The sequence below is a fragment of the Pieris napi genome, chromosome 20 (genome assembly GCF_905475465.1).
Source record: "Pieris napi chromosome 20, ilPieNapi1.2, whole genome shotgun sequence".
Lineage (NCBI taxonomy): Eukaryota > Metazoa > Arthropoda > Insecta > Lepidoptera > Pieridae > Pieris > Pieris napi.
The window spans coordinates 2596138-2613523 of NC_062253.1; the positions used below are offsets into that span (position 1 = coordinate 2596138).

Genomic DNA, 17386 nt, shown 5'->3' on the forward strand with positions numbered 1-17386 from the left:
ACAAGTCAAGGCTTAAATATTGGTCTTTGTATATCCGGGCTGCGCGAATAAAACTCAGTTTCCTTATAGAAGTCCAATTTTTCTAGAAGTTAGCAATTAATTTGAAATGATGTCCTAAATCTTACTAAGTTATTGCCGTATATGGTCTTTCCATACGTATGAAATGTTGATTGTACATTTGAAAGGAAAGATCAAGAATTGTGCCTAAATTGCGTCAGGTCATTATCTGATAAGAATGGACTCAATACCTGTTTGTACACCGTATTGGGCGAACGGCAAAACATTGATGAGATGAGCACTTCCTGTGGATAAGATAATTTGAAAGCATTTATGTATATCTGTCCTACAAAAAACGACGGGATATTAATGTTTCGCTTAACCCAGCTGCAAAGCTGTATTGCCTCTTCTATATAGTTAGCACACGTATGGTGAAGAAAAGCAGGTACCGGCATCAGACCTAAAATCGGTGTCTGACGCTGATCACCTACTTGTCTTTAAAGAGTGATCATGAAACGCAGAGGCCAACGCTGAGAGTTTGTAACGCTACTACCACTAAAATATACTACAGGCTGGAGGCTGATCATACTTGCCTATTTACAAATGATCATGATACAGAAATCTGAGGCTAAGACCTAAAAAGGGTGTAGCGCCACTTATTTATTTCATTTTAATATAGTTTTATTAAACAATCAATTCAACACTAGGTACATATTACTGACATCAGACGAATTCAAATTAAATAACATACTTATCGATTAATTCAATCATAAATTACGAAGACATCTACCTATAAACGTGAATCTGTAAACCTATTCATAAGAGTCCAGTGTAATTTAAAAATGGAACGTCTACTGTGCGTACTTTACCAAACACGAAGGGTTAACAACCTACGTATAAGATTTTACGTGACAGCTTTTTAAATATATTCTGTGGATCTATGGTCTATATCAAAGCGTTTTTAAGGCAATTTTTGCCGCGCACCAGCTGTGGAACCAGCTGCCCACTGAATTTCGACACAATTCGACTTAGGGTCCTTCAAGAATAGATCCAGTTCTTAGGCCAAACGCACTTGCGAGCCTTCTGGCAATGTGAGTGTCCATGGGCAGATGAGCATCCTACCTGTATTAGTTACATAAGAAATTGGTCATTCTATCTATCTCCTTAAGGATCCCTCCTTAACAATACACAATTATAAGTCCAACACTATCTTTTAAACAATTAGGAATCAATACTAATTACACTCAAATACAAATGCGTTTCAAATTCAAACTCAAAATAACGTTATTCATATAGGTAACCAAGTATAGGTAGGTACTTATGAACGTATAAAGATGTTAAATTGATTAAAAATTTACATTTACTACCAGTCCGCAAGTCAAGGGCGCAGACCGGGCAAGAAACTCTCCGCCATTCTTTAATCACCAAGTTTTGTGTCATACAAATTATTTGAACTGGAGCAAATCAATCCCAAGGATTAGGATCATTAATAAATAGTCAAAATCGTTTATTTTCTTGTAACATTTTAAAATAATTATTAATGTTTTAAAAGGTTAAAATTTTAGTTAAAATTTACCGTAAATTCGATAAAAAACGTAATTACAAAGTACATGCATTTCCTACATTTAATCAAAAAACGTCAATCTAAAAAAACAAAGAAGTGTTGATATATTCGAACGGTAACCTAGTTTCGCGACAGGTGTTTGAAAATGCGCACGCGTCGCCTACCGCCATCTCTCGGGCCTTGAGAGAATCAATCGTTACGCCCCAACCGAATTAATTACTGTGAAAGTGATCGATTTGGAGTCATGTTAACTGTTCGTTCTAACTCAGCCCTGTGTTTCGTCCGTGTTAGTGCCGTCGTAGCGTAGCGCAACTTTCCAATCCGAATTAATAATACTTATATGTAATTACTATTATTATGTAATAGGAGGCAAACGGGCAGGAGGCTCATCTGGTGTTAAGTGATACCGCCCATGGACACTCACATTGGCAAAAGGCTCGCAGTGCGTTGCTGCTTTAAAAAATTGGTACGCTCTTTTCTTGAAGGACCCTAAGTCGAATTGGTTCAATACTTCAGTATTACTAAAGATACAGATACTTGAAAATTAGAGGACTTTCGCAAAGTTTAGTCTTCGAGTCTTTTTCCGTACAACAATTCCCCAAATATGAAGTTTTTTGTCGGTAAAACAAACCGCAGACCAAGTTGGCAAGTTACGAGAAACAATTCTTGATTTTCAAATATGTAGTTCCTGAGTTAAACGAACCAATCAAACAACATCTTGATGAAATGATTTTTTCAAAAGTGGTATTAATGTAGTTGGTAATAGAACGAGTTGGTAACAAAACACTTCGACAATATACAAAGCCAAAACAGATTACATTGATAAACAAAATATATGAAACAGAAAACATTGTACATTTATAGACAAAAATAAGAAAGCAAACCTAAACAAACGATATTTAATACTTAATATTTTAAAGAAAAAACTAAATTGTTACTGCTGAATAAACATTTCCTTCTATCCTCTATGATAAGGAAAGATATTATCTTCATATTTATATATATTTTATTATATATAAATACATTTAATACATATTTTAGTTATTATATTTTAAGGTTAGATAGTTATTGTTTTTCTGTTATTTATTTCTCTCTTTTCACATCACAGAGTAAACACAACTTCACAGAAATTATGATTAAAATCGATAAATCATTTAAATGTTAACATTTCTAATATTTTACTGCTTCGTTCCTACCGGTGAAATCACTCCCAAAAATGGTAAGCATCTAGTTGGTCACGAAATCAAAATGGCGTCGGTGTTAACGAATGCAAGTCAGGATCGCGCCTTCCGCGTTCATATCATAACGGGTCTTGATGCACTATTATTGATTTGTTATGGGTTATGGGGACAAATTCTGCACTTTATCGAGAGTTCCATATTCAAAATGGCACTTGCACATACTGTACACATCGTTGGGAGTGGCATGGTTTAGTTCGGCTCGAAAAATCGACGACATATCTAAATTGAGGGTAAGAGTGCTATGAATCAACTAAGTTAAGCTTGACTTGTGTTGGTAGAAGGAAAAATTATGGCTTCATAATAAGGAGTGTCCACGGAAGAGTTGCATCTGGCATACGCTTCAAGTCTGATGGCCAACCTCCATCTAGAAGAAGCTAGACTTAACATGGCTATATCTTTGATGGGATGTCTTGCCTTCGAATCTCAAGAACGAGAGTGTTTTATCGTTTATCAACCATTTTTATGTCGCGACCCACGAAATAGCCAGAAAGTTAAGTTAAAGTCTTGCGACGCCGTCACTATAAATTTATAATAATATGTACATAGCGCGTTATTTTTACGTACAGGTAGGTATAAAAGATAGTTGTATTTATTATTTAGACCCCAAGGGTCGCGACCCCCCACTTGAGAAACGATGGACTAGATGTTATCTAGTAAAATTAATATTTCTCTAAGCATAGATATTTTTAATGAGACCACAGAGCAGAAAATCATCCGACAGTTGCCACCGAAATCCACATGTCAAGTCAAGTGAAACCCAATTCTCTATAGCAATTCATTATGAAACGTTTTACGCAAATTATCAACAATAGCCACCAAAGCCAGCGAACCAAACGACACCATTGCTGTAACCACGTAATTGTCAATGGAGTGAAATGATGACTTAGGATACGCAGTAATTCAGTACCGTTGACTTGGGTGTCACAGATTGTCATGCTAAAAATCATTTACTATTACGACTGCTATTTATAACAGTGATTTCGTATATCCTATACTCGAAATGCAAAGTTTCATCATCGGACATACGGAGGCAGAATACGAAATTCCACAACTGATCGTTTTAAAGTACTTTTTACGCGCCACCATTTTGTAGAACCCACTGAAGTATTTCCGAACCAATTCGACTTAAAGTCCTTAAAGATAAGAGCGTACTAATTCTTAAAAGGCCGGCCGTCACTTGCATATTTGCCCTCTGTATTATAAAAAAAATCTATAGGTAGCTGAAATGACAGCGTTTTGCCTTTATTTAGCCAAATTTATATATATTTTGTTATAAATACGGCATCAGTTACAGTACCTCGACAATCTATCGGTTCTATTGCTATTTAGCATACATATTATTTATTTATTCACAAACATACATACATTATCCTTACAGTAAAAAACCAATACGATGATCAAATCGAAAAAATATTTATTTTTGTTATTCTACCAAATCTTTGATAGAGTTCGATATTTAAAAATAATTACCAATGCTATTTTTTAATTCCACGTTATATGTAGCACATGGAGATTATAACAGTGCTATTTTGAATTATGCTCGTCACTCGACCGTTCGGACCACGACGTCCCAGTCATATCAAATTATGGTCACACCGTTATGTGTGCCGGTGTTGCAAGGTCTAAAAATTTACTGGTGATAGGACGATTTAAATTTCGAATAAGCGGGAAGGAGGAAGTCACGGCATCTACCCGACACCTTTTCTTGAACTTGAGTGAACCTGATCTTTTCGATAGATATTTTTATTATTCATTGTATGTCCGAGATACTAACTTAACTCTTGAATGTAGTAATAATAATAAAAGCTCGTTTAAAGAAAAACCTATTTTAACCGGATTGAAGTTATGTATTATTATAAATTTACGATTATTTTACATAATTTTAAATTTAACAGATTTAAGAACTTTTTCCACCACCACGTGGACCACGCACGCTGTAAAGCACGCGAAACGTCCTCCTAGTTATTTTTACGAGTATATAAGCTTTTTCTATAATTAAAATATATATTATTTTATCGGACCGGATGTCAAATCTAATAAAATCGACATTTCTTATAAAACAAGTATAAGCAGTGTAATTCAATGAATGCACTCGAAATAAGCATAAAATAATTCCAGGAATTAAAATATTAGTTTCATCAGATTTAATAACGCAAGTGCTATTGCGTAAATGTTTCTGTCACACCGTAATGAACACTTTTAGAAGTGTTATAATAAAATAAGAAAAGAATTTATATTATATACGAAACTTTTACAATTCGTTGCTGTCAGAAAAAAAATAAATTAAAATATACTATGTCGTATTAAAACGTATTTTTTTAAATTATAAAACTGTCCGGCGTTTTTATGCTTTGAATTATCACGTTATCCAGTTAAATATACAAACATTTAAACAGGTGTTAATGTAAAAAAATAGGAAGTAGATAGTAATAATATAAATCAGTAAATCAATTTAATATTTATTCACAATATTCTTAACCTACATAATAAAAAGAACTGTAAATTCATAAAAAGATCATTAAAACAAATTTAAAAGTCTGGATCTTGTGGCTTTAACGCTGGCAGCATTATCTCGCTGTATTGGATACTTATTCTTTGAGCGAGGAATGCACCAGATCTGACGTCACAAGTACTATCTGCCAACTTAAATCTTTAATTACGGCCTGTGCACTTGTGCGTTCCAAGAGACTCCTCCAAAGCAAACAAAATAAAAAACCTTATCAATTAGTTATACATGTCGGCGCCTGTACCGCCGTACGCGCCTATAGCAAACAACACCTGCATCGCGCACGTCACAGCCGGTTCTTCAAGTCTCCCCACTCTCCCCACTACTGAGTCTGTCGTTATAAATGGCGGAGCGGGCCTTACGCAGGCAGTCTCGGCTCTGGCGTGGCTCGGTGCACTAGTTGTATCTTGCGAGCTTATCCCTGACTCAAATTACTCTAATTACTCTGTGTAAATTAGGAGTGATTAAAATAGAATTATTATTTGGAAATTAAGTGGCATTTTATTTATTAAAATGTCTTACCCAAATCCTACATCAGAAGTGGGATGTAACCACACGACCCACATGGCAGTGACGGCAACAAAAATGACAGCGATTGTTGGAAGCTCAGAAACAGAATTTCATGGCGTTATTGGAGACCATGAAAACCCCTCAACTAAAGAAGCGATGCATTTACCCGATTTTAATCCGCACATGGATTACCACAGCGAGCATGTGCATGGAGGAGCGAAAAATTGCAAGGTGCTTCTCTTATATCGCCCTGAGCAAGGCTCTGAAAGGTCAAGCATCGGCGTGCCTTTCACGAGTGGCTTTTCCTGGAATGGGGGACCGAATTTAAGGCGCTTTTTATCTTAAGGTACGACTGTCAGGATACCGCCGCCCCATTTCTATTTAAATAACGCCAAACCTAAAGATGGCGAATAATGGCAAGATGAAAAAATATGACTACCGAGGAAATAGTCGTTTCGAGTGTTCTCGCACATCTTTCACAATGTGAAACGCGTGTTCAACATTTGGCGTTTACAACTGAAATTGCGTCACGTGGATCTGTGCAAAGTTGCAGCACCCCTAGGAAGGTTGAGTCACTCGGGTCAGTGGTCGCGTGCGGTATTGTTCGATCGAGCTAAACTGTCGAGTGAAACCATGGCATGGGCTTTCGTTCACACATTGAGCATTGATCTATCGAGTGAAGCGCGCCGTTCGGTATCACCGAACCGTTCGAGCCAAAAGATGTCTGTGCAATAAAGGAGCGTTCGAGCCAAAAGATGTCTGCGCAACAAAGGATACGGTGACTGTATTTAGCAAGTCTCACAGTGCTTTATAAGAAAATCAAAGAAAATTCAAAGAAAATAACGTAAAAGGAGGTACTGTGTTAGACATTGGTTAGATCGCCGTTCTGATTACAGCCACGTAAACTTGATTGAAGAGCTACGTGTATGTCCTGAAGATTATAACAATTATTTAAGAATGCCTCCAGAGCTATATGAAGAATTACAATAAACAATACCAGACTGACGCTCGTCTCGCGCCACTCGCAGTTACGTACACACGTTCGAGTCCGGTACCGTGTGTAGGTACTGACCTTTAGTGATTGATGATTTGTGTCATTAACATTTCTAATGATTCGTTTTATTTGGTCAGAATGACCGAGTCTGAGAATTGATGACCTGTGGATTTTCTTTTCGAGAGCACACGAGGACGTGTGATGCGGCAGGGTGACCGTGACGGCGAGATTACGTTTATGCAATCATAGATGTCGTTATTAGCTGTCTCTTTAAGAGATGGCGTTTGAGTCAGGTCTGCGTACGGTTCGAGAGTGGGTGGAGAGGTGGTGGCCGACCACCGCAAACTGTATCTTTTCTCTACTGGCATGGAAGCCACTTTTAAGAAAATTGCAGATAGTTTAAATTCTCAACTGTGGATTCATCAATACCTATCAAGTTGGTGCCATTTGACCCGGACGAGACATAACCAATTGGTGCACTTTAAATGACATAATTATTGACAAGAAGAATTTAGAAGACGTTGATTTGATTATTGCTGGTATTCACTGTTGTAAAGGTCGCGCCGCGACATGCCTCACAATTATACAGCCTAATCAAATGACCTGGCAGAGCATTCGGGAAATATTAATTTCGAACTTTGCAAAATCAATGACTGAAGTAGAACGGAAAAAGTTCCGTCCTTTTAGAGGCGCTTGTTATGTTTATGGAAAAAAAAAGTTACCAGTCCAACATTGTTGAAGGGCTTAGGCCAGTCCAATGATGTTGCAGGGCACATGTTAAAAATAGGTTGCTAGTCCAGCATTGTTGAAGGGCTTCTTATTAAGGCCGGTCCAATAATGTTGCAGGGCACAAGTAAAAAAAAAAAGAAAAGAAGAGGTTGCCAGCCCAACGTTATTGAAGGGCTTAAGGCCGGTCCAATAGTGTTGCAGGGCACATGATAAAAAAAAAGGGGTTGCCAGTCCAATATTATTGAAGGGCTAATGCCGGTCCAATAATGTTGCAGGGCACATGTTAAAAAAAAAATACGGATTGTTTTAATTTTGCAGGGCTTTGAGCTAGACCAAAATTATGCAGTGGCTATGGCTACAGGGAATGTAAATTCCGGACTAGCAGAAATGACTAATTGTTTTATTTTTGCAGAGCTTTGAGCTAGACCAAAATTATGCAATGGCTATGGCTACAGGGAATGTAAATTCCGGACTAGCAGAAATGACTAACTGTTATGGTTTTGCAGGGCTTTGAACCAGACCAAAATTATGCGCCTTAATTTATGTAACTGATGTAACAGAGATATGGGATGAGGCGCGTGCGAGGACGCACGCATGTCAGTATGGCCGTGTCGGCGCCTGTACCGCCGTACGCGCCTATAGCAAACAACACCTGCATCGCGCACGTCACAGCCGGTTCTTCAAGTCTCCCCACTCTCCCCACTACTGAGTCTGTCGTTATAAATGGCGGAGCGGGCCTTACGCAGGCAGTCTCGGCTCTGGCGTGGCTCGGTGCACTAGTTGTATCTTGCGAGCTTATCCCTGACTCAAATTACTCTAATTACTCTGTGTAAATTAGGAGTGATTAAAATAGAATTATTATTTGGAAATTAAGTGGCATTTTATTTATTAAAATGTCTTACCCAAATCCTACATACACATTAATAAAAAAAAACATTTCCTTCAACTGAATCTGAAGCCTGATAAGCTGGTTCTTTTGCCAGCAAGTGATAAGGCACGTTTCTAATCCCCATAAAACTCCGAAATGTAACTCCCGTATGTCAAAAACGTATACTACGAATCTCAAACCAACACCAATGTACATTGGTATTGGTGTAAAAGCTGAGTTCTGAAAATATCTATTAAAACATAACAGAAACAAATTATTTGATAAAAATTCGCTTTTGCAGACATTCAGAAATGCTATCATAAAACAGGTTTCCGAGACAAGAACTGTTTAACATATAAAGTGATTACAATGAAAATGCTATAAATATCTTAATTTTACGTCCGTTAGTGGCTAAGCTGAATTTGATAATGTAGAAATTCAGTAATAATAAAGTTTAAATTCAGACTAATTTAACTAATAAGTAATTTAAAACTAACCTAATTTACTAAAAAGGAAATTAAATTTATTTATATTTAATTAAATCATTACCCAGAGCTGGTGCTTTCCTCGCTCAACGAAAAAGTTTCGCAATACAGCGAGGAAATGCTGCCAGCGTTGAAGGTACACTGCCACAGGGACCGAACTTTTTAAATTTGCTTAAATTTTCTTTTATTAATTTTTATTATTTCTAAGTAGGTAAGGAAAATTCAAATAAGGATACATAAGAAAGTGTCCAATAACACAACGTATATTAAGGTGAAGACACTGTTCTTGTGTTCTATTTTTTCACTTACTACTTGTTTAGCACTAACACTAATTCGAATGGTTTTGTCCATTTCAATATTCTCACTAGGCCCGTGGTTTAAATAGCCTCGACATTCAGGTGATGGTGGTGCCTTTGTTCGTGGGTATTTTAGATCAGATCAGAGTGTTTTTCTAAACTGCCTTTTACTTTGAAAATTTGAATCGCATGTATTATATTTATTTATATATTGCATTTTCTGCATCATTCAATACTATATTTGTCGTAGGAGGAAACTCGAAATTCTATATATCTACGACACTACATTGAAAACGGGACTTTCCGTATCTTACTATATATTTGACTTAATTTCCGCATGTCTCTTCATCACAGCGAAAACAGAACTTGATAGAAAGAGATGAAACTACTCACGTACCATAACTGACTTAGTTTTATATAGGGGCAAGTCTTACCCATAGTATATGCCTTCGGGGACTACGAAACTGTGTTACGATACGGTGTAACACACGCCCTTTCTCATATTACGTATTGCGTTTATATTTTTCAAAGAAAATGTAAGAATTTGTTAACAATTTTTATTAATTTTCTTAATTATATCAATTTTGTATAATCTACTACGACTTAAGTCGAGAGCAGTGTTGGCCTAGTGGCTTCAGCGTGCGTCTCTTATTCCTGAGGTCGTAGGTTCGAACCCCCGTGCCGTCATTTAGGTAACATAATGTATACTTATTAACGTCAAAAAGAAATACATATTATATGCTTCTAATTTTACATTTACCCCCAGTTCCCAAATCAAGGGCGTAGAACGGAAGAAAAGCACTGGCAATAAACTCTCCGCCACTATTTTTAATCGCCAAGTTTTTTGTTTAAGTGTACTTTCTATATATATATGTGCGCATTTAACATTCGCTAGAACGGTGAAAGAAAACATCGTGAGGAAACCGGCCTCAGCCCTAAACGATGGTTAATCGCATACTTGTTCATTAGAACTTAGTACTTTCATGACATTCCCCATGCATACTTGTCGTACTGTACTTTTAACTTGTCCCTTCTCAAGTTGGTCCAAGTATACCTACAGACTTCGTATATCCTACTTGTAAGCTTCTCAATAGATTATAGACCTAAGCATTCCCTTTTGTATCCTTCTCACAACCTCCTCTTTGAACCCACTGCTCACTATGACTTATAATATGTAATTTTTATACACATATAAGTATGATTCTCATTAATCTATGTATCATTTGATAAAATCATCTTTATCTATTCGTTATTTTTTTCCAAAATAATCCATTTTAACAGATATGATAAATCAAATGATATAATGAGGACATTTCATTGATATATGTTTATCATAATATTTAATCGATTTTGAGATCTTTTTTTATGGAACACAGCTGGGAATTGAGCCCATGATCTCACAATTATGGATAAGACTAGACAGCAATACAAAGCAAAAAGACATCTTTAAAATTCGTTGTATTGTAACATAAAAAATATTTGGTAATGAAATTTCTTAAATGAAACACGATAATACCGACCGGATGTTTGTATCTAAATCGCCTTTACGACGAAAATGGATTCCGCGAATAAGCTGTTTTTCAATTAATAAGATTCTGACATTAACCTATGTTATATGACACTGTTTATGTATTGAAAACTATATACATAGGTCAATGTAAACGACAAAACATAAATCTACATTTAAGTGTGGCCATAGACGGACCGCATGTTGCAGTCGATACCGACTGCAATATGCGGTTTGTTCAGGATCTGCTCGAGCGGTCCGTGTATTGCGAATATGAATTTAGTATGGAAACTGCAGATCGCCGTGCGTCCGTCTATGACCCGCTTAAGAAACAACCTACCTAGATCTACTAGCTATCATTGAATTGAGAAGTTCAAAAAACGTTACGCTATGACTACAGAAACCGCTATATATATTATATAATATGTGACGAGAATAGGCTTACCTTACATTTGACAGCTATTTTCGAACAACAATGAAAAAAATCGTAATTTAACACGTAAAAAAACTGTTGGTACGGAATGGTCTAAATTTAAACCCATGGTTTATTAAGTTGGTTTTTACTGCTTATTTTAATTCTAGATTCATTCGAAATATAATCATGACATAACACTCAGGTCAGGTGTTATAGAAAATGAGATCAGTTAATTTTATTGAATTACAACAAATTTAGAAAGAAAAGTAATAAAATACCTGTGTCAGGGTTCCCAGCTCTTTTTTAACTTAATAGTAAAAGTAATATAAGTTCTTAAGTTAAATGCGATGCACCAATATATTTCTCCTTAATGTGTCAGGCATAGGAGACCATCTACTTGTATCAAAGGACCAATACAATGGAACGCCAATAAGTGTGGCCTAGTGGCTTCAGCGTGCGACTCTCATACCTGAGGTCGTAGTTTCGATCCCCGGCTGTGCACCAATGTACTTTCTTTCTATGTGCGCATTTAACATTTGCTCGAACGAAGGAAAACATCGTGAGGAAACCGAAATGTCATGAACCCAAAAACTCGACGGCGTGTGTCAGGCACTGGAGGCTGATCACCTACTTGCCTATTAGATTTAAAAAAATATCATGAAACAGATTCAGAAATCTGAGGTCAAGACCTAAAGAGGTTGTAGCGCCACTGATTATATTATAATATATATAATAAATTAATTAATTCACCCCTTCGTTGTACATAAACGCAATGTACAACGTAATAAATAATACAAGGAACGCCCGACCGTTGTTCCTTGTAAAACAGCTAAAGATTGTAACTTTGCCCTCTTCAACCTTCCTTTAACAGTACATCATGGGTTCTAGCTATAGCTAAATAGGGGATATGTGCAACGGCGAAGGTTGTTGGCGATACCAAGGGCTAGAACCAGTCTGTTGCACAATCCCCGTTGCCTTCTGTCTCCAACACTATCGACATCTCCTGTTCGCAGAGTGATCATAGTAGCAATATTTTGTATCTAATGTATATTGATATTTTTTTTTTCGACATCGTGTTTACTTAGTACTGTAAGTATTTGACGACTCATTGGTCTAGTGGTTAGTACCCCTGACTGCGAATCCATGGGTCCCGGGTTCGATCCCCGGCTGAGGCGAACATCGATGTGATGAGCATTTGGTGTTGTTCTTAGGTCTTGGGTGTTTAAATATGTATTTATATGTATATCTATCTATAATATGTATCCGTTGCCTAGTACCCATAACACAAGCTTCACCAGCTTAGCATGGGACTAGGTCAATTGGTGTGAATTGTCTTTAAAAAAAAAAATAGTGTTTATATTGTCGTGTAAATAAATTCTTTACATGCCCCAATAGGCCGCATCTCATTCGACATCAGGTGGGGTTGTGGTGAAACGTCTGCAGGTATAGTTCTATTAAAAAACCCGTCATGAATTGCGACGCACAAATCTACGTGCATGAATGAAAACCGAGATTATTTTGACGTCCGTATGATTCATGGGAAAACCCAGTGGTTTTAGGTCAGGACAGGACAATTAATTTAAAACTCACTCAGGCTAATAATAATTTTCGACTGGATTTATCACCTTCATGCATGAAGTATAAAGCTGATAATGCACACAACATTTATGTGTGCGTATTAGAATGATTAATATGTGTATAAAGTCCATTGTGAAAATATAAAATTAATAAAATACTTAAAATAATAAAAAATAAAATTTAAATTATGGAATATAAGATATAGATATCACTTAGACATACATCTACTCATCGGCAATAAAGACAGAGGGTGTAGGCCGAGGGAAAAAGCCGGCGTAAAAAACTGTCGGAACTTATTCTCTATATTGAAAAAATATTGTGTGTATTACGTCTCGGCCGTAGGTATTCTTTTAAATTTACGGAACTAGTACGCGCGTCGCGTTGTTTTTTTCTAATATGAATGAATTTTCAATGGTGTTAAATTCATCGACTTATTTTATATCAATTTGTTTGTATGAGAAAATAGGGTTTTGACTTAATCACATTTTCCTTGTTCTGTTACGATAGTATGCATATTACACCTATACCATTGCAATATGCCGTAACGTTTTTACGTGGTTTATACTATACGAAATCCTAAAATGTTATATGTCAAAGAATTACTTGTACAATTCCCATTTCATAGTAAAAACAAAGAATTCCTGCAAAACAGAAAATGTGGTTCCATATTTTTGTGTCTGTTGTATAGATTTTTATCCGTAAAAACATGTAAGCATAGTCGAAAGAGGATTAATAAAATCTCTAAGATCTACAATTTTACTTATAAGCTAAATTTTTAAAGTACATATTGATAATTAATTACTTAATAAACGACTTTTTAAAATTGTTCTCAGAGATATAACGTTTCATAGTTCAATTGTTAAATTATATTCATTTATATATTCAATTTATAAATATATATAATACTATTTAATCTGGTCTAAGGTGAAACATGACTATGAAGATTCGCATGAGTCTGGTTTCGGGGATTCACAAAATTCTGGAACTAAAACTGTCATTTCAGTTTAAACTGAAATATAACAAAATCGTGAAACCTTTCAAGTTCCACGAAGTTATCTACATGTGACGTTGTACTTTGTCGGTATTGATTTTTCTCCGACCAACCACCGCCCGCGTTCAATACACCGCGCCTTTGCGGATATTATCTACTAGCAGGTACCTGCGAGTTCTTCTGCGTAGTTTAAATTCTGAACATACAGTATTTCTGAATCTAAAATCTATATTATAAATGAAAATTAAAATAAATTTAAAAAGCTTGGTCCCTGTGGCAGTGTACGTTTAATGTTGGGTATTTTCTCGCTGTATTGCGATACTTATTCGTTGAGCGAGGAATGCACCAGCTCTGGTGCCAACATAAATCTTTAATTAGCGCCCTTTAATTAGAGTCTCTACTCCAGTCAAAAATCGAAGTTGGAAGAAAGACGCTTATATTTGCGAAGCGAGCTTTCACTAGTATGGTAGTATAATATGTATGATACTGAGTATAAGTCATTTCGTGACATAACATATATAGGTATGCGCTATATCTATAGTAATTTACCTTAACGGACACAACATCAAAGTCCACACAATTGATAAATAATAATAAAAACTTATCTGTCATTATCTCTCTTTAATCCTTCTTCACGTATGAGCTGTATCGATTATTTTATTTGAGAGCGATTCCTTATCTTAGGCTATTTGAGTTTCAAACGACGTGTCCCTTGCCGTATTTGTGACAATAGGTCCTATGATTCACGCTTAAAGCATTCTTAACTAAACGCGCTAAATTTAACCTTATTTATAATTATTGATCCAAACCTCTTACCAGGTCGATTTTTAATCTATTAAACGATAACAGGAACTACCATAACAATAAACTCTGTTCTAATACATTCGTCAGAATCGACTGACTCATCTATTGTCAACTTTTCTTGGAATAGGAAAATGAAAGCCGCCCGCGGTATTCAAACATTGAACATCAATTGTAAAAGGCTCGTTTGTTGTTACAGAAATCAAAGCAGAAGTCATCAGTGAAGCAAAATTTGATGCTGATGAAATGAAGATCGAAACACGGACCACGAGAACCATGAGTATAGACAGTGATAACCGCTCGGACAGGAGCGATGAAGAGGATTGCCGAAGAGCTCGCAAGAGGGCAGCTTCGTCTTCACCATCGCCCATGCCTCTAGATAAGAGGACAGCGCGCTTTGAATGCCCAAAATGCGTTCAACGCTTTGATTCCCTGAACGCCTTTGACATCCACCGATTCACCGCTCATGGCGACGAAGCCAAGACGAACTATGATGAATATAGCTTTGGCGATTTTGCAAATAAAAAGTTCTCCGATATTAATAGAAACATTGGTGAGCGCAATTTGTATAGATGCGAATTTTGCTCCAGAGATTTCCCTTGTTTACAAGTTTTGGATATACACCGAAAGACATGCTTGTCTACCAGAATCCCCAGTCCAGAGAGAGACCGTCGGGAGGACTTTTTTGCTAAGTTAGATCTAAGAAATAGATCCTTTGGTATTCCTGGAACCTTAACACCGCCTATGGAGAGATTTACTCCGAAGTTCGAAGACGCACATTTAGCCAATGGCATTAGACACATTGATGCTGCAAGGGATTTGGCTGATATTCAATCCATATTAAATGTCACATCTGCAAGTAGTCTTTTAGAAAGATTAACAGGAACAAGAGTGGCGTTGGAGAGCTCTGTACTCACTCCCCCAGATACCGCATCAAAAGACCGAGAACCAGAAGAAACTCAAGATAATTTTGCCGCTGAGTTCAGGCGTATGAAACTTCGTGGAGAATTTCCATGTCGCTTATGTCCTGCTAAGTTTCCAAATCTTAGAGCCTTGAAGGGTCATAACAGAGTTCACTTAAGCGGAACTGGTCCTGGTCCATATCAGTGCAATATGTGTCCTCATGCGTCTCTCGATAAAGCAGCTTTGGTGCGCCATATGCGGACACATAACGGTGACAGACCATATGAATGTGCCGTCTGTAACTATGCCTTCACAACTAAAGCAAATTGTGAAAGACACCTGCGAAACCGCCATGCCAAGGTTACACGCGAAGATGTGAAGCGGTCTATCATATACCACCCTTCAGAAGATCCAAATAATGACGAAGTAAATTCGAAGCTTGCACGTGAAGAAGTAAAAAGGTCTCTTGCATTCCATACACCTGATATTGAAAGGCGCACCGAATCCACAGGTCGTGATACTCCTTTAACTCACTACTCTCCAACATTTATCGCTGACAGGCACCCGGTAACTTCATTAGTCAAATCTCTGCCTGAAACACCAACGCTAACACCTAGAGAATGCGACCAAACATTGCCAAGAATTAAAGTGAAAGGTATCGGTCAACTGACACAAATACCGGAATTCAGAACACCTGATGTTACATTTAAGGCTAACGAAATACAATCAGAAACTTACAATGAAGAAACTCCTGTTGACTTGAGTACAAGTGACAACAATAGTTGCGATGTTCTTGACCTAAGCAAGAAGAAACGAGATGCTGATGACGACGAGCCTAAAGTTCAACCGCGGCCTTCGTTTGATTCTACGGCTGCGGCCACTGCTGCTGCCTTTGAGAAGACAAGGTTCCTTTTGGCTCAGCAAAGACTCTTTGAAACTGCTCTACCGAAGTTAGATCCAGCCTACTATGCCTCGCAGCTCTCTCAATTATACGCTGGTGCAGTACCCGGCTTGCCTGGACTACCTTTGCCACCATCATTCCCTTTAAACCCTTATTTTCTTCAATCTTCTATCTTTCCCAACCCAACTGATTCACAAGAACTTGCCGAAATAAAACAGCGTATTCAAAAAGAGATAATTCGTGGCTTAAGCATGTCTGGCGGAAGACTCGTTTCGACGGAGCAAGAAATTCAGCCTAAACAAGAGCCAGAGGAAGAAGACCAGAAGCCTTTGCAACTGTCCACAACGCCTACACCCCCTCCCCACCCTGAATCTCCGCAACATAACAGTGTGCCACAAAATGATCCCGTTAAAATGGTTATAAAGAATGGCATTCTAATGCCTAAGCAAAAACAACGTAGATACCGCACTGAACGCCCATTCTCATGCTCACAGTGCTCCGCTCGTTTCACATTGCGCTCAAACATGGAACGTCACGTCAAACAACAACATCCGCAACACTGGAGTGTAAGACGGCCAACGCCGAGAGCGCCACCACCGTATCCTGGTTCTGAAAATCTAGCTGATCGCGTGAAGTACGCCCTTTTGGCTAGACACCTTGAAAGACCAACACAACTAGACCGCTCCCCCATAAGAAGAGACTCCGACGAAGTTGCTGATAACGAAGAAGACGAGGAGGACGCTTTAGTTATTGATGAGGAACCGGATGATAAGTCAGATGAACATTCCGCTGCGCATCGTGCTGCAGCTGAAATACTAATGGCGACGCGGCAGCAAGAAATTAACAAAGATTTCGATTTAAAAATAGCTGGAAGCCTTATTAACAAGCCCTTACCTATACCTTCGGAGAAAACAGATGGTATCCCGTCAAGTCAAGATGTGGCTGTAGTTCCAACGCGTTCTGATGAAGAAGAGGATGAAGAAGGTCTGGTTGCTTCTACCAGTGAGGGCAATAACTCTGGAAGTGATGAAAACAAGTAAGTATTCATTATAGATACAACTTAAAAGCTCTCAACTCACAAAGTCATTAATAATAAATCA

At 37.5% G+C, this 17386-nt stretch overlaps 1 protein-coding gene across 2 annotated transcripts in view; it reads left to right on the top strand.

Moving 5' to 3' along the window:
* The window catches only part of LOC125059631, a 33456-nt gene that overhangs the window by 12774 nt on the left and 3296 nt on the right, over nucleotides 1–17386 (top strand). For both annotated transcript variants that reach the window (XM_047664136.1, XM_047664137.1), the window contains one exon: nucleotides 14682–17322. In XM_047664136.1, coding sequence (XP_047520092.1) covers nucleotides 14682–17322 — 2641 coding nt within the window. The remainder of the gene's footprint in view (nucleotides 1–14681; nucleotides 17323–17386) is intronic.